Raw genomic sequence first — 22,376 nt, forward strand, 5'->3', positions numbered from 1 at the left:
TGTATGTACACAGGCTTTCTGCGTCCCCCAGACTTTAGAATGTTATCGGAGGCAGTTGCTGCTAGTAACGAAACCGTGATTGATGTAAATAATCTCTTGCCAAAGTCTTAATGGATTTATCAGAATCAGGAGGAATCTACCAAGTTAAAGGATGTCAGTGTACTGCTTGGATATTTCCTATTTTTTAACAGGGTTGGAAAAAAAAAATTGTCGGCTATTAAGGAACGGGCATTCAAATCAACTGATAATTCATTCTATTTAGCAGAGAGGATTATGTAGACACTAATTTCTAATGACAGAGCCAGACGGTGTGGGCACTTCGCGCTTTTTTTTTTTCTTTTAACCAAACAACACTGGACTTGATTAATCTGTGCCTGATCAAGGCCATGGTTTTCACCGTCAGTCCGCAGGGCTCCCTCAAGTCAACGGCATTCACAAACCTTATCTCATCATGAGTTTCAGTGTGACAAATCGTCGAGTAGGCCTACGTTTGGTGCTGGTATTGTGACTGTCGCGGTCATGTGGAAATGGATTGTTATGAACGCAAGGCTGATTCCAGATGTCGAAGGAAGTAGAGAAGTCAGTCCACCTCCCGTGCGCGTGGACACAAGACTTGCGCTTATAACATGGATTCACTTCACACTCTAGTAGTGAGTGCAAAGTCCTTGCACGTAAGTGGTCGGGGGAAGACCAGACCCAATCTTGGGAAAATTCTCCATAGTAAAGATAAATCATTCGGAGCTCCCGCTTTACTTCGTTAACGCTATAGTATCTTTAGGTGTTATGGTTGGAAAATGTGGTAGCACAGATGTATGGATTCAGTCACGTTTGCAAACTTGATTTTAGAGAATTCTTTTCTCAAATTAAACTGCACTCCTGCAGTCACATCCTTAGAGCCACCTAACTTTCTGATGTTGATGGCACTAATCTAAATGTTTGTGGCAAAATGCATCTTGATTTTTCCTTGGCTAATGAGGAACGTTCAATTAACTGTAAATTCAATGTCTCCCCTTACTACCAAGTTCCACTCTAAAATAGAGTTGCTACCTGCAATCAGAGGAATGTAATTGCAGGTCAGTATGTTCAGGCCATAGACTGTTCATAGCCCCTTCACCCATCTGTAAACGTAATTATGCATACCTTAATATCCTCTTCACGAGATAAATGCTAGCAGATTTCCACCAGTAGCTGCTTCCCCTGACTCCTTAGCTCATACAGACAACCCCATTACATCTCAACCTACTCTGATGTTCTTCATGGTAAGTCACCAAACTGGAGTTAAGTACAGTAGCACCATTCTATAGTAGTGAGACGGTAACTGACTTGTCCTTCTCTCCCTCATCTAACAGTGTTCCAGGAGCGGATGCACTATAACAGACAGAGAGACGACGGGCAGTGACAAAGCAGTGCACGGTTTTACTGCCGCACAAATTAACGTAAGTCTCTGTCAGGGTTGTTGGTGTGCAGAGTTAATGCAATAACACTGCCTGAAACATGTCATGTGAACGGTTTAACTTACCATTTCGCTTTCAGCGTTGAAGGATGGTTTTTATTTTCTGTACCTGATTAGCATTACAAACTCTCCCGTGAACTTAAGAGCGAGAGAGAGGTAGAGGATTTCATTGTGTATCCAGCGTTTGTAGTGGTATGCCGGGATTTACCAGTCTCCTTGTCTGAAATTTATTCAGTCACAACTAGTAGTTCCTCGGTTGCATTAACAACTGCTTCTGCAGGTACGGAATTGCATTTGAAATAAGGTGACTATCTGGAACACAGAAATCTATTGTCTGATTTACTCTCATCATCTAGAGATGTTGTTGCCTTACCTGGTGAACAAATGTGTAAAACTGATCTTATTAAAACCTGTATCACACGAACCTGGAGTTAACCAGTGTATGTGCCTGCATACAAGTTATCACATGGCCAACGTACTGCATCCAGCAAAGTAATTAAAGAAATGTTTGATTATGACGTCAGTGAGAAATTAGATGACCCGTGGACCAGCCCTCTGTTTTTTAGTCCCAAAGAAAGGCGGTGAACTGCGTCTGGCAGCGGATTACAATAGAGTTAATGCGGTGACTGCCTGGCCGTTTCCCTTTACCAATATTAACATAATAGAGTCACTGGGGTAGGACAACTGCAGTTTCTCTATTGGCCATCCTAGTGGTTACTGGCAAGTGGCGATGGAAGTTACTTCCCATCTCAACACAACATATAGCACTCCATTTGGACATTACCATTTTATGAGGCTACCTTTCAGGTTGAGAAATGCGCTGTCGGTCTTTTCCATAATAATTCACACAGTTTCTCCTGGCATGTTCGGTCATTCCCTCCTTCCATATCTTGATGATATCGTAATCAGCTGTAGTGCATCAGAACACATGAACAAATTAAGACAGGTTTTCGAAAGGCTGAAATAACGACTATGTGCCATTAAAACAAAAAAAAAATCCTAGGTCATGTAGTGGATGTCGACGGTAATTATACATGATAAGAAAAGATCCATTCTGTTACCAACTTTCCTACTCTCACTGCTGTCTATGGCGTCCGTAGTTTTCTAGGCCACTCTGGATATTATCGCCAGTTCAGTAAAAATTATACCCAAATTGCGTCACCTCTAACGAAACTACTAAAGAACGATGTGCCCCACTGTGTGGCCCGAAGATCAAGTTTAGGTTTTTAACACCCTGAAGGAAGCGCTCATTAATGTCCTAATTTTGACCTTTCCAGACTATAGGAAACCATTCCTACTTAACACTTATATCTCTGACAAGTATGTGGGAGCAGTGTTAATTGAGGCTGTTGATGACAAATTGAAGCATGTAAAAGTTTATGGTAGTCTCATTTTAAACTCCGTCGAACGTAACTACATGTCATTCAGAGGGAAAACCTCACCGTGGTTTGGGTACTTAAACACTTCCGAGACATTCTCTATGGCTACCAGGTTCATATCCAAACTGACATTTGCCTCTGCGTGTTCTTTTTAAGGGGTGTAACTGGGCAGACCGTCTTGCTCGATGGTCAGTGATAGTTCAGGATTTCAGTCATACTTTAGAATACATTCGTGGTAAATCTAACGTGGTAGGCGATGCCTTGTCACGCTACATTGCCAGGATATCATCTCCCACAGATTGCATACCATTTGATTATGGTCTGGTTTGAAGCTGTCAATGTACTGATCGCATTTCGTCTAGGGTCACACATTTCTTGTAGTCTGGATACAATTTCTACTTGCCAAAATTATCATTGCCCCTCTCTAATTTTGAGCTTCGAAATGAGATTCTCCACCGTATCATTATTCTTACGGGAAAGGATATACCAAAACGTGAAGTACAACAGTTGGTTATTTCACCCATGTTGATCAATGCTGCTTTATATACGAGTGTTATTTACAACTCTCCCCACGCTTCTCATCCATAAATGGGTTGGCATTTGCATTAAGCTAGTCTTTTATACTACTGGCCCACCAAGCGTCGCGATATCATCGTCCACTGTGACTAAAGTATTTCTTTTGCTCGAAATAAAGGGTTTACTGGACCTCCAGCGCCGCTTATACAAGATGCTGTTCCATCTCATCCATAGGAAATTGTATCATGACCTACATAAACTTCCTCCCACAGAATCCGGCAATGAGTACTTATTGGTTGCGGTTGATCACCTATCTCGTTCATAAGTCCTCCTGTAAATGAAAATAAAACAGCCAAGAGTGTGTCAAGTGCCTCTATTGAGCACGTTATTTGCCACTATTCAAGACCTAGTACTATCATCACAAATAATGGTTCCGAGTTCAACAATTCCTTCCTCCACAAAATCTGTCGGCAGTGTGGTATCAATACATGTAATGTTGTAGCTCATTCTCCAGCTTTTAAAGCCTAATCGAGCGTCAGAATAGGAAAGGCTTGGAGAGTCTACGCCACCTGGATAGCAGTCAGAGTTCATGGGATGAGTGAATTCTGCAAGTAACTGATTCGGTACATTCTTCTGTAAATAGCTCCGTCGGTGAGACGTCCATCCCTTATATTTATTAGTTAATTAATCAATTAACTTATTGTCATGTATGGCTTTAATAAACGTCTGCCATACTCATTACTCATGGCTAAACCATCAAAACAGTATAACTTCAGAGATTATGTTAAAACTAGATTCACATATTTCCAGAAGATTTATCAGTATGTTCCAGATAATTTGGCACTCTCCACGGAGGATATGTTGCTCAAACAACGCAGTGTTGTCCCTGATATTGTTGCTGAGGAAGGGGACTTGGCTTTTACGCACTCTCATGAACGAACTTCTAAACTGGGATGGCAAATTTTAAGGGCGGATTCGTATTATTGTGCGACGCAATAATAAGTTTGACATCAAATATCTAACCACTTCTAATGTTAAGTAGGTGTATGTTGGTGATCTGAAATTAGCACCAGGGTATATTGTTGAGCCTCGTGGCGTCACCTACTATGATTCTGCCTCATCTTTCGCATCTGTACCACTCTCTTCTCCCCTTTGATCTTCACATTTTACTTCTTCGTCTTCTCCTTCTCCTTCATCTTCGTCTGTTACTGACCAACAGAAGAAACTTGGCTCCTCGTCGTTCTAGTGTTCCTTGTGTTTTCTGTTCTTCATCTGCCGCGTATGGAGAAGTAATGATCATTCACAGTGTCATCTCTCTCTGTTACGATTTGGAGCCACTTGAATTAGTGACACATGATATCCCTGTGTTTCAAACCTACAATGAGGCCATAATTTCTCTTTTTCTTTTAATGTAAGCAAGCACATGAATGACACTTTGTGGAAAGCCTTGCACAGTGCAAGTTGACATATATACGTACTGCCCTTCTCCGTCTCCGTGATTCTTTTCCACACTCTTGTTCTCTGGATAGGTGTCGTGTTGGTAAGGCCTCTTTGATCTTGCTGTGATATTCTGGGAGGTATTTTTGTTCTTGCAACGAACACTGATTATTCGAACTTTCTTTCTCAACAGGGTTATGAATGTTCATCATGCTTCATGCTTTCCCTCAGAAGATCGTTCTTGACCAAAACGAAGTTCATATTCGTCTAAACCACATTCTGATGTTCCTCACATACTGTCTCGGAAAATTAATTTTGTGACCAAGTTGTTGTATGCTACGTTTCAGGCTGATAACTTCTTCATTGATTTGTTTATGCCGCAAGTACTGTACATGCCTCCGTTCGCATACTGGTTGATGCTGTTGAGGGCCCTGTTACTCTGCATATGGTTCCTATGTCTGGATTCTGTTTTACGGTGGGCCCACTCGAACTTTAGTGTACTTCGCATTTTCCCTTATTATTCCCTAGAATTGCATTTCCCAACGGTAGAAGCTACATTCATTCTTAAGGCAGTTGTCGTTCATGTTCCTCACAGCTCTACTCTTCTTTTTAATCTGTTTAATATCGCTCATGTTCCGGTTCTTCTTAATAATTCCCTTCCCCAAGCTAAAATTGCGTTTGAGCTCTTTCTGTTGTTCTAGGATCAAAATATTTCGGTTTCCTTGACTTCTTTTGCAACATTTGATCGTTGTTCTTCAGTCGCGCCTACCTCACACTTGTGTATTTCCTCCCTGTTCACCATGCTGTCTAGAGAGGGTGGTCCAAGGTCCCTTAGTTCGAAAATATTCTGTCCTGTCTTAGTGTACCTTCACACCTGCGTCAAATGAATCGATTATCCATGGTGACGTTTATCATGTTCATGAATTTCTATTTCAGTGAAGTCGTGGTCATCCTGTTCACTTTGTGCCTGCCCAAGGGTTGTACATGGCGCCTGATGCTTGTGCTGTCAAACCTAACTCTGTTTTTACGTGTCCCACTAGTCAACATTTTTGCTTGCGTACACATTCTTTCAATGTTTTCAAGCCTCTTACTAAATCATTCACCGTCCGTAAATGGGCTCTCACTTATTTCAGAGAAGCATAACTTGTTGGATAATGTGAATGTCAGTAACATCCTGGATAATCGCATATTTTCCTGTCTTAACAGGTCTTTGCTGCATTGTCATTTTGTTTTTCCTCCTACTGCCTTTAGTCTCGTGTGCCTGATCGTGTGTGTGTGTGTCTCCTCCTCTGTTGTGTTAGTTATTTTGGGGCCAGGCTACAGGAGATTTGTGTAGCCACGGGGATTGTTCCACGAAACACAAAGCAAATCTGGTGTGTGTCCGAGACTCTCCCTCTAATTTTGTACATTAGAACAGGAATGCACCCATTGTGATATTTACTTGGTATTAGTGTTATATTCTAACTATGATGCCGTACTTGAGACTCTATGAGCTTCCGAAATTTATCCGATTTTTCTTGGTTATATATATTCACCATCTTTTAATACATTTTACAGGATGTACAGTATGTTGTCAGTACTTTTATTTATTTTTTTTCGTAACTTATCCGTAATCTCGTACATCCATTTTGAATTATGTTTATAATCTAAATCAGGAGCATAGGAGAGGCGGGGGTGCCCTAGGGCTCAAGCCTCCCCACATTTTTTCAATGGGGGGAGGCCTAGGTATGTTGGGCCCCCCACTTTTTGATACTACAATATACTGAGTCGGAGTGCATTGCTGGAGAAAACATGAGTTCTCAATACTTCCATAATATCTACAGTGGCACATACCACATACTTTTACAACACACGTTTAATAATAATACGAAATACCATGATAAACCTATTGGTGGTAGGTGCATCAGTATCATAACTGTACCGTACTGTAATGCTGAACTGAAACTTGAACTAAAACAAGTAATGTTATCCTGTGTGCATAAGGATCGACTGGATTCAGTTAATTTGAAGCATATTTCAAGTGAATTTGTTGAAAGGAATGAGTTAAGGAGAGACTGCTTTGGATCTTTCTGATTAAAGTTTCGTACAGATTCTGCGGTGGGCATTCTGTGGTGAGAGATGTACAATAACAAGTAACTGATTTCTGTATGATTGATTCGTCGTAATTTTATATGATTATTTTTTACTGGAGTGAAGTTTATTAGAACCATAGATAACTGTGTTAAGGAAAGCTGATTTGAAAAAAAAAAAAAAACTATCCTTTTGTACTTTAGTCACTGATAGGGATTTTTGCAATGTTTTAATGCAATTTTCTTTTTAGATGATTTGCCTTATCAGATGTTATTGTCTGACTTAAGTACATGTACAGTACATGTAGGCCTATTCACGTGATTATTTTGTGCTGAAATGTGTTATTACTTTATTTTTTCAAGATATAAAATAAAATTCTAAAAATAATTAAACATGTGTCTTGTTATCGACTACAATTGATCCCATGTCTAAGAACCTATGGCGAACAACCCTATTTATTTTTAGCAACTTACTGGGCTCAGCCTAGCACAAGTCAGACGTCTTATATCTCAGTGTTGCATTTCAGTGTCTTCAGATTTGGATAAAATTTTCCTTGATCCCTATTATTTTTACTCTATCTTAACATTGCTCCCCCACCCCCCTCCACTTTTTTTTTTTTTTACCCTACTACGCCCTTGTAAATTATCTGTTATATAACACCCTATAACTTTTTCTAACCCTAAATTTATTTGCTACCTGTTTACTCCTGAATTTTTCCATTTGTTTGCATTCCGACTATGTATATTTAATACCATTGCTGCCCATATATTATTCTCTTATTTTCATAATTCCATACTTTCTTTCATATTAACTAGTTACCCTCGAGTTGTTATTATACTGGCCAGTTGTTATTATAACTCATTACATCCTACTTACCTATTATCCTTATTTCACCTTTTTTATTCACCTTACATTCCAATGAATTCGTTTTCTTCTAAAAATATTTAACCTTTCCTACATATAACTATATTTATATATTATTTTTCTCACTTATAAACCACACACACACACTCATCTATCTACCTATCTATCTATCTATATCTATCTATCTATCTATCAATCCATCTATCTATCTATCTATCTATACACACAACTACCCTTCCTTGATATTTTAGTTACCCATTCAGGTAATTCATTCTCTACCTCAGTATTTAGGAAGCCTACATTTACTGGACTCATGACAAAGTTTTCCTCTTTCATACCTATTGATTTTAAGAGGAACTTAGTTGCTACATTAGTTCACCGGGCCTACCATATCAGCAGTAACTTTTCTGATTTTCGCTTGGAAATTTAGCTCCTCAGGGATATTTTATTTCTCAATGGCTTTCCATTCCGTTTTACAGATTCATATGTAAGACAAGCTTTGGACAGAATTTTGAATCCTAAACCACAGAAAATTATGGTCAAGAAAAAGGATATTTACTTTTCTCTCCTGTTTCTGGCCAAGCGCAGTTTTGCTCTACGAAACAGATTAGTTTAATCACTAAAGAAATTTTATCCTCAACTTAACATAAGGGTAGTGTTTAAAGAGGGTCGAACAGTTCGGGGTCTTTTCAGGTTCAAGGATCTGGTCCCTAAAGAGCTACAGGCCTCTGTGGTATATAAATACGAGTGTCACTGCTGTAATGCAGTGTATATTGGCAAAACAAAGCGCTAACTCAGGGTCCGGATCTTTGAACACCTGGGAAGATCGATCCGAACTAGCAGACCATTGCATAGTCAATCTTTTAGCGCCATTCGGCGACATGCACTCCAGGAAGATGATCCCATCCGTCTAGACTCATTTACAGTTCTGTCGTCAAGGGCATTGGAGAGGGAGCTGTGTATCAGTGAGTCCTTGTTAACACTTAAAAATAACCCTCCCTTGTTACTCGTAATAACGAGAAATCAATTGAACTACTGTGTTTGACCTGTATTTCTTCTTTCCTGTTGCTGGTTCTTCTTTATGCATGTTGTCACTGATTTTATGTCGAATCTTGCAGAGTTTTTAGCCTTTTTACTCGTGCTACGATCCCTAGGGATATTTATTTGTTTGTTTTATTTTTGATTGCCTGATGGTGAAGAGTGTCATCTTCGAAACTTTGCAATAAACATGCTGCACATTGTACTGGTACTTCTGTTTCTTATTAGCCTCCGCTTTCCTAAGGATGTATCCATTGCTTATATATATATATACATATATATATATATATATATATATATATATATATATATATATATATATATATATATATATATATATATATATATATATATATATATAATCAGTACACACGCCTGGAGAGTAACCTCATGCTGTCAAGACTTTTTCACAAATAAAGAAGCCAACAGGATGAACAGTAGTTTCCATATATCCATATGATAATACGGCTGGATAAGACTTACAAGAACTTGGCACTGATTTGGTAACCTACATTAATAAAATGGCAACATATCATTGAATATCTTGTTAACAAGACGACACTCGCTGATATATTTCTAAATTCAGCAAATCCAGAATAAAAGATTTTATGCACGAGTTACTGAATATGCGAAATAAATTAGGAAATAGATTCCTACGCCAGTTCTGAAATATATGAAACTCCGAGAACTCGGGTTCCCAAGTTGTCGACGCCAAGCGTCGCCTGATATGTCTCCAACAAGCCTTGCGCACGGACGTGCCATACAACCTTCATGAACTTGCTGACCTAATCAGTTCATTGTCCCTTCATACTCTATCACTGATAAAAGTTTGGTCGAAATCCGTCTAGGGGTTAAGGAGAGATCGCAAACCCGAGGATAAACTAGGTCGACCCCACATGATCTTAATCTTTGACCCTTTGACCTAGTTGACCTAATCAGCTCATCATCTCTTCACACTGCATCACTGACGAAAGTTTAATGGAAATCCGTCAATGGGTTCAGGAGATATCGCGCCAACACTAGTGTTACAGATGCACAGGCCCACTCACGCACATACCCATGCACGCACGGACGAACAGACCCATCACTTAAGCGTCCTCCACCATAGGTGGGCAAAGGCATAACGAGATTTGGTAGGTTACATATTTTTCAAACCTGTTTCACTGCTGTGGTATTGCATATGCACATGTAGAAAATAGTACTGGAAAATAAGGGGAACCTCTCTTCAGGATGAACAACGGGAACTAGGAAGGAGGAGCAGGAGAGAAGGAAATGCAATGCACTTACAGAAAAATTCACAGCTTAAAATGTCACATTATTTACATCTGAGAAATGTCTGATACGACTTTTGCACTAAGTAATGGGAAGGTTAGCAATGTGATGTACCTTACAGTCTCTCATAGAATATGAAATAAGTCACTCTGTTATGCGGCTTTGACAAAGGGGAGTGAAGGATTAGGTAGACGATAGTTACCGTGTATATTCATTTGGTTCCGAAAAGATTAATGTAGTTCAAGTAGTGCTCTTATGTGTATTTATATATAAATGTGTTACACCATAAGGCTGGCACACATCACCCATGTGCCGCATTCGTGTCATGTTTTATTGATTCTCAACAGTCAAAGAACACCACTTTCTTTAGCTAAGGAAGTGACTCCCGTACTGCCTAACACACTGACGTCGGTGTGGAAGACCTCTGAAATGTTGGTTGAAATGTGCATGTGGAATTTAGTCCGTTGAAATTGTTTTATTTGTGAGATAATCGTAATATAAAACAAAGAAACCTCCGCAGGATCTGAGCATTCATTGACACTGCAAAAAGCCTCTTAAATATCCATCATTACTTCGTATTTTTATATATGGAAAATAGTGAAGAAAAATTAATAGTTCCGAACTTTTTTATGCATTCCCAAGAGGTACTTACCTATGGTGTCGGGTTTGGTGGCCTGGATGTGAAAATAGCCAGACTCTTGCATCATAACCGAGAAGAATTGTGAGAGCGGGTAGATGTAATGCTTTTCGGTGTCACCAAATAATCTGGACGGCAGCACAGACCCAGCCAGCATCTTCAGCAGAGACCTCATGTCGTTTTGTATGAGAAAGTTCACGTGCACTCCGAGGATACTGCCGGTATTGGAATGTTTATTCTCTTATGTCCTAGAAAATACCAAATAATAAACTGATTTGAAATGCAGAAATTATGACAGTGGTAATTATAATGTAATTCTTATTTCACATCTATATTTTAAATTGCTTCAAGGGATATGAATAGCTTTGTGCAGCACTTACCACTATAACAACCAAGAGTACATGGCCACAGTGCGACTAAATCGTCCTGTTTACAACATATCTTTATCAGTGTGGCACTGTTCAAATATGGGAATAATAAGTATGTAAAAACAATGTAAAACAACTCAGTACAGTAAAAAAAAAAAATGAAAAATTTCTGAAGATCTACAGCCCACTCTCCCAGTATAAATGATATTGGTGCTAAGTTACAGGTGAAAAGTTTAGTGCTTCTCAAGATTTCTCTTCAGTTTAGTTTATTTGAAGATTTCTGTTTGGCAAGACTGGCAATGGAAGCGAAGAGAGAAGAGAGGGCTGGAGTAGTAGGGAAGAGGGAGGGACTATGAGAGCTTAAGGTGCAATGCGAAGGGAAGGTTTGGGTAAGGGACTATTAGTTTAATTCTGTGTTCATTCTTGCGGTCTCAGATAATTAACTTGTAACGAGGATGGCCTTTTCTCTCCAATTAGTGGCGTTTGATTCAGTTTTTACCGAACTTTTCTCAGTCGACCATCTCCCCTAAGTCGTATGAACACAGAGAGGATTAGTCAGTAGAATTCGCCACCTAAATCGAGGTTATCCGCGCCGTTAGCATGATACACCTTTCCATTAGTTAGGTTTTTAGTCAGATTATTAATGGAATGTTTAGGTAGTGCTTCAACATAAAAAAAATCATAATTATTACTTCATATTTTTATTGAATCAAGGAGTGAATGAAGACTGCAGTATAACCGTGCCTATGAACCACATACACAGCTTTTATTCAAATGATTTAATTTGATTCGCTACTCACATGACACAAGGTTGTATTTCGCCCTGTTAACGCACCAGAAACTACATGCAAGAACAGTATGCATTTGAAAGTAATCCTATTCTTTATGTCTAACAATACTTTTATGCATTTGCCATCACATCTTCAGTTCTGCATTAACATTACATTGTCACCGTTAATATCTGACTTTCGAAGGTTTAGAGGCATTGCCTGCAAATTTAACTCCTTTGGAACATAATTTATGCTACTTGTTTTGAACACAATTTATGCCAATTGTTTTCATTTGATTTTAAATTAAGGGGAAAGAAAAGTTACACAGGAACTAACTGACCTTAAGCCTTGCAATATTTCACACTTATTTTCTGGTACTTTATGGAACTAAGGGAGTTTTGAGGGTTTGATACTTGGCCGGGTACTCTGCACTTCGCTCTCTTGATTTTAATGTTTGACCTGTCCCAAGATTACTGTTTCGTTTTGTACATCCACCCTTCTAGGGTTTAAGTGATATTGAACTATACACAACACAATACTGTAAGATATATAACGTACAGCTGCTGTTATGAACACTATGTGACCATTATGATGATGGGAAGAAAAGGTGTTGCCTGGCTAAAAGCTTACTTCTGCGGGTACATGATGGCCATATTGGTGACAATCCCGGAACCCCAGTCGCCACCCTGCACATAAAACTGCTCATAGCCCAATCGCCTCATCAGCTTCATCAAGATCTGCGCCACTTGCATCCTCCCCAAGCCTGCCCACACGCGAAGAAAATTACATAATGTCAGTAAAAGGGTGGTTCGTACTTAAGGGATGACTAATGTATGAGATTAAATATCAGTGGAGTGGCTGGAAGAAAAGTTCAACGAAGCTAGTGCTTTTTCACTAAAATGCAGTCAGGAAATTAAGCGTCTTCCAAAGCTTCGTGAATACATCGCGAAAAACTAGAATACTCATTATCTCATTTTTAGCCTTCATTTGGTTTTTGATAGCCGTACACAGCCTTCAAATGAGCTAGGTGGTCGACTGTCAACAACTGTTTTGGTGAAGTGCTGCCAACTTTTACCAAAGGTGACTCTCCAGAGTGACAAGCGTAGTGGTTTCTTGTAACCAGGAAACCATACAATGCTGGGAGGTAACCATACGACCAAATAACGGGTTGGTGTGTAGGCTTAACTTTTTCCTAACGCAAGAAAGAAGGAACCAAAGGCCGGTGCCCGAAAACCGTTCCCTCCAAAAAAAAAAAAACAACAAATGCAAAATAGTGCCAAAATCAAGATCCGTTCACTTCGAGATGCCTGGACACACTGCGTTTGAGAAACTGGAGATCATAGGAAGCAGGAAATACAGAGGGGGAGAGTTCCAGAGTTGACCTGTTGCATAAATGAAGGACTGGGAGTAACGGTTAACTCTTGCATTAGAGAGTTGGACAGAAAAGGGATGAGACTTTGTTGCTAAACTGGTGCTACGCACCCGTCGTAGAGGTGGCGGGATGCAGGCAGACAGTTCTGAGGAACAATGACCATGGAAGTAACGATAGAAAAGACATAAAGATGCAACAGTGCGGCGAAGAGACAGAGGTTGAAGGGAGCCAGTAGGAAGAGGAGAGTTGATGAGACGAAAAGCCTTTGATTCCACCCTATTGAGAAGAGCTGAATGTGGGGAGCCTCCCCACACATGAGAGCTGTACTCTAAACAGGGGCAAATAAAACCCATGTATAAAGTCAACAACTGTGCGGGGCAAAGAAGGTACGGAGTCGGCTTAGCACACCTAATCTCTTGGAAGCAGATTTTACAAGGGACGCAATATGAATCTTCCAAGATAAGTCCCGAGTGAATGAAACCCCAAGCACGTTCAAGGATGATGCAGGATTAAGCTGAATATTATTAAACATTGGTGGGTACTCCTGTGGAAGATTCTGTCAGATTGATAGGTGTGAAAACTGAGTTTTTGATGCATTAAAAGCAACAAGATTATTTTTATCCCAGTCAGAGATACGAGCCAAGTCAGACATTAGGTGTGCCATAGCCTCATCCCTTGTTTGTTGAAGTAACTGCTGAGATGGACGTTGTGGGAACCAGATGAAAAGGTGAAGGGTGGAATAATCAGCGTACGAGTGGATAGGGTTAGATGTACGGCTTAGAAGGTCATTGATGAATAAAAGGAAGACAGTTGGTGATAGGACAGAGCCCTGAGGAACACCACTGTTGATAGATTTAGGAGAAGAACGATGGCTGTCTACAACAACGGCTATAGAACGACCAGAAAGGAAGCTATAGACGAAGGCACAGATGGAAGGATAGAAACCATGAGAGGGTAGTTTGGAAATTAAAGATTTATACCAGACCTGATAAAGCCTGTGAGATGTCAAGTGCAATGGCAAAGCTTTCGCCAAAGTCCCAAAATGAGGATGTCCAGGAGTCTGAAAGGTAGGTGAGAAGTTCGCCAGTGGAGCGCCCCTGACGGAACCCATACTGACGATCGGAGAAAAGGTTATGATAGGAAAGATGCTTTAAAACTTATCTGTTAAGAATTGACTAGAAAACTTTTGAGACACAGGATGTTAAAGCAATTGGACGATAGTTAGAGGGCTGGGAATGGTCACCCTTGTTTTTGACTGGCTGAATGAGAGCAAACTTCCAGCAAGAAGGAAAGGTACAAGTTGACAAAGGCAAAAGAGTTTACCTAGGCAGGGTGTAAACACTGAAGCACAGTTCTTGAGGACAACAGGAGGGACTCCATCAGGCTCATGTGCCTTGTTAGTATTGAGGCCAGTGATGGCAGAAAATACATCAGCTGAAGAAATTTTAATGTCAGCCATAAGGAAGTCTGAGGGGAGAACAGATGGAGGAACAGCACCTGAATCGTATAAGGTGGAATTGGAGGAGAAAGTCTGAGTGAATAGATATGCTTTATCAGTAGGAGAAAGAGCTATAGAGCCATCAGAATAGAAAAGAGGAGGGAAGGATGATGAGGTAAAGTTGTTAGAAAGGTTTTTGGCAAGGTGCCAGAAGGAGCGGGAATAATTCAAGTTGGAGAGTTGAGAGCATTTAGTCTGGATGAAATTATTTTCAGCAGAGCGAAGAACAGCCTTAGCACGATTCCGGGCAGAAATGTATAAAGATCTGATTCAGGGGTGGGTTGGCTCTGGTACCTTTTATAAGCCCTCTCCTTGTTGCAGACAGCATTAGAACAAACGTGATTAAACCAAGGCTTTCTTGTATTAGTTAAAGGATATGAGAAGGGTATGTATGCTTCCATGCCCAAGAGAATAACCTCTGTAATGGACAAGGCACACTCGGATGGCTCCCGGCCATGGAAGCAATAATCAGTCCAGGGAAAATAAAAGAAGTACTGCCTGAAGGCCTTCCAATCTGCACCTCCAGAGTGCCACAGACGACGTTTCTTTGGAGGGTCTGCAGGCCATTCTGGAACGATAGGACAGGTTAAGGTAATAAGGTTGTGATCAGAGGAGCCCAAGAGAGAGGAAAGATTAACAGTGTAAGCAGAAGGATTAGTTGTAAGGAAGAGGTCAAGTATGTTGGAGCTCTCTCCAAGGCGGTCAGGGATACGGGTAGGGTGCTGTACAAGCTGCTCTAGGTCATTAAGGATAGAAAAGATGTAGGCTTGTTCACCAGGTGGATCAGTGAAAGGAGAGGAGAGCCAAAGGTGGTGGTGAACATTGAAATCTCCTAGAATGGAGATTTCAGAGAAAGGAGAAATGGATAGAATGTGTTCCATCGTAGAAGTAAGATAGTCGAAGAATTTTTGATAGTCAGTAGATTTAGGAGATATGTAAACAGCGCAGATACAATTGGTCAGAGAATGACATGATAGCCGAAGCCAGAGAGTAGAGAATTCAGAAGAATCAAGTTCAGAAACACGAGAGCAAGATAGGTCGTTGTGTACATATACACAACAGCCACCTTAGCTTTGAAATAAGTATGAAGAAAGTAGGAGGAAACAGAAAAGGGTTTGCTGTCAGTTGCCTCAGACAGCTGAGTCTCTGTCAAGAAGAGAAGGTGAGGTTTAGAGGAGGAAAGGTGGTGTTCGACAGAGAGAAAGTTAGAGGAAAGGCAATCAAATGTTGCAGAAATGAATAGGAAGTGAGTCAGACAGTGGTTCCAGGCATCTCTCAGAGTCGTCACCGGGAGAGGGGCAAATAAACTGGGTGGAGAGGCACAAATAAGACGTCCATCCAGGAACCAAACCTTCGCACACTTTCCCACGCCTTACTTTGTCGAGGCACTGTTCACCACAACGGAATATCAATTCACTGCACGGGATAGCCCTGTAGCGGCGACTGTTTCCTGCTGTTGATGGGTTTGCTCGGCCAGGTAGACCAGGGTTGCTGTACTGCTACTGCTACTATAAAGCCTTGAGATAAGACTGGAAATATATTTGATTCTTTGATTGTTAAGAAAAATAGTAATTTTACATCTTTATGACTGATATCTTGAAAAATGAAAGAGTTCTCTGTCTTTTGCACTCGATGTGACAACCACCCAGTATCGCTTTGAACTAAAATAGGCAGGGGATAGGTAGGGTACTGCACTTCAAATAAGTGACAAATCACCCGCAGCTATTTCTGTCTTACAATGGCAATGCATTCATTGTGTTTAAGCTGCAGATTTTTCTCTTTTTGCTTAATATCACTTAAAGCTGTTGAAGATTCAAGAAAAGGCTTACCTGGTGGAAGATAATGTTTTTCTTTAATATAGTTTAAACCGTTACCGCACTAAATCCTGTCACTTACAGTGCTATTTTGTCTAAAAAGTAAGGCGGAATTGGCAGTACCTTTCTTAGTGGAGCCCTGTGAGAACCCATAGCCGGGGACAGAGGGACAGATGACCTCGAAGACGACCTTACTGCCGTGCTGCGGCATGGTCAGCAGGGGCAGGATGCTATAGAACTCCACGAAGGACCCCGGCCACCCATGAAGCAGCAGCAGCGGCACTACCTTCACACCATGACGCACACCTCTCTCGCCCTTCGCTCGCAGGAAATGTATGTCCAGACCTTCGATTTTGGTTCTGCAGATACAAAGAGTTCAATGGTTTGTCATTCTATAATTGCATTTGCCTAGTACGTTGCCTAATATTTGTTTGTTCATTTATTTATACATTTAATTATTATATTTATATATTATTCCATCCACCCCTGCCGTTTTACAATATATAATGGTCTGGCTGTGTCTTTCTCTCTTTGAGTGTCACAGTCAAGCATTCACAGACACTTCTCTGCCTGCTGTAACGGTGCTATGTGTTACATGAAATATCTTTTTGGGGTGGCAAAAACCACATTAACAATGAGAATGAGAAGTAAAAATATTCTCTGATAGGATCGGACGATTGAGAAATATAGCTAGAAGGTAGCACACAATACAAGCGGAGTATTTTTGGCAAACTGTTTATCATAATATGCCTGCCTAAAACAGTACCCTTGTGTACCATTTTTGGTGATCAGTCCATTTGTCTATTCCACTTGTCTGTCTTTTTTCCCTCTTTTCCGTCTTTAATCTCTGTCATAACTTCATCAGTCAGCTCTCCTTACGTGAATAAAAACGTCTAACATCAGCTACAATATAACCCAAAATACATTCTCCTTGAGATGGCAATATTCATCTTCTGTCGGTCATCTGTCTATGCATAGCTGTATAATTATATTGCTATCTGCTTATTTGGATATACAAACCTATCAAATAATCTCTTTGCTTACTGTAGTCGCAGCGCGCAACTATGAGTTGTCATTATGATGCCCTGGCAACCTTAACATCAACAGTGCGTCCGATTTTGTGTGTAATATGATAAGTGTGTGATTTATGAATAATGTGTTCATGTATAATAATGTTCTTGTATAAAATATTCGTGCGTAATATGATACGAAATTGGACGCACTGGTGACAGGTAGGTTGCCAGGATACAATAATTGCAACCTCAGAGTCGTGCGCCGCGACTATAGTACCTCCCTGACTCACGCCGAAACTGGTCATTCATTCCCAAAAACACATGTCCCTAGAGATCTGTATAATTTCTTTGTCTTTGTAGTTTGTCACCCTTTCCTCTTCACACATGACCACTGCTGTTATAGTACTTCTTTTCAATACATCCACTCCCTTAACTAAAACAGGCATCAATTCCGGGGCCTGGCAGTACTCACACTCACTAATAGATGATTCCACACACCCTCATTCTTAACCACTTATGCACTCTTATCGTGCTGTCTACACTGAGATGTGCTGAAACTGTTTCACTTTAAACTGATGTGACACTAAGGTGTGTGTGTGTGTGTGTGTGTGTGTGTGTGTGTGTGTGTGTCGTCAACGTTCTTGGGGAGAAACGGTAAAAATGTTTTTAAAAATCATTAATAGAGATCGATCTCGCCATCTGACCGTCAGCAATCCTCTCTCTGGAGCAGAGTGGCCTCCAACACCGGCTGGTGTTCCCTAGGATCTAAAAAATAAATCCAAGATGGGAGGTAGGATCGGAACAAGACGACAACCGTTTTCCAGTTTCTACAACTCCCCCCTTTGAACCTCAGAGCCATGTCCATTTCCTATATATCACGAACTCTATAATGGGCATCGGTAATTCATGAGGGCCACAAGAGCGCCTACTAGGAGTAAATCAGCATCAAGGGTATCAGCTCGTCACACAGCTGCAACATTTCAGGTAGTAGGAACAATAAGAATCCGGGAGTTATGACATCAAATCGTCCAGCGCCTAGGCACAATCTCCTTGTGATGAGTACACATTCATTCGCGGTAATTGGGCCCTATGGTTCGTCAAGTATGTAGTTGTATTGGGTTACATCTAGAGGCAAGCCTGGGAGTGCAGAGGCTCAAACTCATTCACATTGGTTCATCTTGCTTCCAGAGTTATTTCAGAGCCACCCCTTACACAAGACCAGTCCTCTGTATACTTCTCGGTAAATGTTAAGAAGAGTGATGCACGGATTCGAGCTGTTTCCTTATAGACCTACGTTCTCAAGGAAAATTATTTTAGTACTAGATACATCTCAGATGATTAGCATTTGATTTTCTATAAAGAAATACTGGAGAACAAACGAAATATACCTACGTAGTGATATTACAGACAACCGTCTGGACGCCCCCGATAGCGTGTTTACTGTTTATCCCGCCGACTGGACATGACGTCAGCACACCAAAAATTCAAATGTATACAATTAAAATCATAAATAGCAGTGGAAGCTTAACTGGAAGACTGAAAAGTAACTGGGAGGCTTAGCCCTCCAGACCCCCCAATGATTATAACCTACCTAATCAAGTGCAAATTAAAATGTGCATTACGTAAAACTTGCGCCAAAACAGTATCGTGCGTCAAGAGAGTTCGTTAATCATGGAGCAGTCGTCACACGACCTTGCGATGGAGAAGGTAGGTGCAGTCATAAAGCAAATCTTTATATACATCACGCAGGAGACATCCATTAAAATATGATGCAGGTTAGTAAAACAGCACTCGGCGATTAAATTAAATCGCTTCATAATTAGTAAAATGTAAGATGTGCGCAGTATTGGGCACAAGAATGGAACCCCCTATTTACGAAAATTTTTATAAACCAACATTTTAAGAAAGTCCAGTATATACGCTAATCTAAAAAACAAAAACAAAAGAGCCCGTCAACACTTCATTCAAATGAGAATTTGGAAATAGAGCATCACTGATCTACATATGTAATCACTTTGGTACAGGATTCTCCCTCTTTGCCTGTGGGTTTGACAACATGAGTGCAATAAGGCAATGACAGCAAAAATAAGATTTCACCATTCTCCACCTATTAACCCCTCCTGGTGAAACCGGTAGCAGAGAACTGTGAAAGAAATGTACAGCCACCTTATACCTCCTATCATCCACCAAGGAATCCCTCCAAATGGTACCGCCAAGGAAAAAAACAAAAACAAAAACAAGAAAGTGCCTCCGTACTTGAAATGGGGGTAGTTGTTGAGCTGAGCTTCCCTCTGGCGCCAGTTGTACTTGCGCCTCCAGTAGTCGACGATCCTGGTCAGTGTGTCTGCATTGAATCCGTAGGTAAAGTTTGCGCCTTCAAGCACTGGAGTAAGGCGCAGCGGCAGAGCCAGTCGCTGTTGCAGGTCATCTACATCCTGACCAACATAGGCAGTCAGTCACTTTAACTTTGTTCTCCACAGTAACAACTGATTTATAATTTTCTTAGGGTCGGACTCTGGCTATACACAAGGAATACATACACAAACAAAAAAGGGCATCAAATGTTCTCAAAGGTCATCGTTTGAGAGTTAACTCAGTATTGTGATATATTTGGGGATGTCATTCCGATCACTGTGAACTTTATCAATTTTTGCACACCCTCAACTTGCAAAGTGAGGGCCGGTGATATGTTTTGATCAGCGTTGTGTGTGTGTGTGTGTGTGTGTGTGTGTGTGTGTGTGTGTGTGAGAGAGAGAGAGAGAGAGAGAGAGAGAGAGAGAGAGAGAGAGAGAGAGAGAGCTGGTGTTATGTTTTGATCAACGGTCTGTGTGTGTGTGTGTGTGTGTGTGTGTGTGTGTGTGTGTGTGTGAGAGAGAGAGAGAGCGAGAGAGAGAGAGAGAGCTGGTGTTATGTTTTGATCAACGTTGAGTGTGTGTGTGTGTGTGTGTGTGTGTGTGTGTGTGTGTGTGTGTGTGTGTGTGTGTGTGTGTGTGTGTGTGTGTGTGTGTGTGTGTGTGTGTGTGTGTGTGTGTGTGTGTGTGTGTGAGAGAGAGAGAGAGAGAGAGAGAGAGAGAGAGAGAGCGCTGGTGTTATGTTTTGATCAACGGTCTGTGTGTGTGTGTGTGTGTGTGTGTGTGTGTTAACCAAACATGGTGGAAGTGATGAAAGTCAACTAATGGTTAATCCAAACTTTTTGAAAACACTAGCTCAAAAGTCAAGGTCACATGGCTAAGTCAAACTGTGACTTTGCAAAATAAACTTTAAACATTTATACCTCATTTTTACCATACTTGGAGGTTGAGGGTTGGGCAAAAGTGAAGTGAGAATTTAAAGAACATTTAGTCAAAGGTCAAAGTTATAGGAAAGTTTCAGATTTCGACCCGTGTGCATACTTGTTAACCGAATTACTGAAAGATTTTTATTTATTTTTTTTTTTTTAAAGCAAACTTGAAAGTAAAGCTCAGGTCTAAAGATGGAGAAAACCTCATGTTTATTTTAAGAACAATAGGTCAAAGATCAAAGTCACAGGGCAAAGTCAGCTGGAGCAGGTTTTTACTCTACTTTGACCAAAATTTATAGACTGGTTCAAGGTAAGGGAATGATAGAAGGATTCGATTTCGAGAAGTCAAAAATCAAGGTCACAGGGAAGGTCAAAATCGAATGTCACAAGGCAAATTCAACTGTTCTGATCTGATCTGAACTAAACCCAGAGGTAAGGTCAAAGTTCAATCCGTTTATCGATGTATCAACAGAATAACTACGAAAGTTTATGTCTGATTTAGATTAAACCTGCTGGATGACCTAAAGATCACTCAATAAACTGATTTGTTGCTGTTGTTGTTGTTAAGTAGCAATGATCTATCTGGCCGAGCAGACCATCAACCAAAGGCATGCAATCACCCCTACAGGACCGTTTCATGTCGTTAACCTATTTTCCCCTGCAATAGACAAAACCTTACCATAGTAAGTGGACTCTACATTTTCATCTCTCACCCAGTTAACAAGGGCATCACAGTAGAAGTCACATCACCCTGTAACTAATTGTTTTCAAAACAGTAGGTCAAAAGTAACGGCCACATTCAAGATCAAAGTTAGACCTATCTGGTTGTATATGAAAAAAATAAATAAAATGGTTTTGATCTGACTTGGATCATACCGGGTTAATGGGCTGATGGTCACCCAGGAAGATTAGCTTTTGTTTTTCAGAAGAAAACAGATGACAGGTCAGCATTAGATGGCAAGGTCCACTTAAACATTTTTATCCGATGCATACTAAACACTCTGGATGAAATAAACTAAAAACACTGATAAAGATATTCGGTTTTAGAGCAATCAAGCAAATTCAGATCACAGTGAAAGGTCAAAAATCAATGGGCCTATCACTGAGAAGAGTCAACCCAGTTTTGTTCAGATCACAACTGAAGTTGGTGGAAAGTTAAGATTTTGGGCAGAATGAAGCAATCTGACTTTGGGAGTAATGTGTCTAAAGTCCAGGTCACAGGACAAACTAAATATTCGGTCCTTAGAGTTTGCCATCACGCGTTTTGCACTTTGAGTGTATTTTTTTCTTCTGACGTGTCCGTGCTCACTGTGGAACGACGGTGTAACAAACTGATTACTGTAGTTAACCAACCCCCAGATTTTTCACTGCAACAGCCATGATCCAGCCTTGTATGTTATTTACCTGGTTTGGATTTTATTGCTTTTGTCCAAGAAAACTTTTCTTTTGTTCAGAAATATATGAGATGCTTACCCTAGACATTATGCAATAAGTAGCCAAGCTGTAAGGTGTGTAAAAAGTACAGTATATTATTGGAGACACTTTCACTATAAATAAAAGGGACACTTTTTACGACCACGAGTACACATCAGTAA

General features: G+C 40.5%; 1 protein-coding gene across 1 annotated transcript in view; it reads right to left on the bottom strand.

Moving 5' to 3' along the window:
• LOC145413179 (juvenile hormone epoxide hydrolase 1-like) overlaps positions 1-22,376 on the bottom strand; it is a 77,449-nt gene that overhangs the window by 54,851 nt on the left and 222 nt on the right. The window contains exons 2-5 of the mRNA XM_080282905.1: positions 19,758-19,936; positions 16,612-16,847; positions 12,435-12,567; positions 10,682-10,881 (exon numbers count right to left, since the gene is read on the bottom strand). Coding sequence (XP_080139031.1) covers positions 10,682-10,881; positions 12,435-12,567; positions 16,612-16,847; positions 19,758-19,936 — 748 coding nt within the window. The remainder of the gene's footprint in view (positions 1-10,681; positions 10,882-12,434; positions 12,568-16,611; positions 16,848-19,757; positions 19,937-22,376) is intronic.

The sequence above is a fragment of the Coenobita brevimanus genome, chromosome 95 (genome assembly GCF_032717465.1).
Source record: "Coenobita brevimanus isolate Jiangsu-jjx chromosome 95, ASM3271746v2, whole genome shotgun sequence".
NCBI lineage: Eukaryota > Metazoa > Arthropoda > Malacostraca > Decapoda > Coenobitidae > Coenobita > Coenobita brevimanus.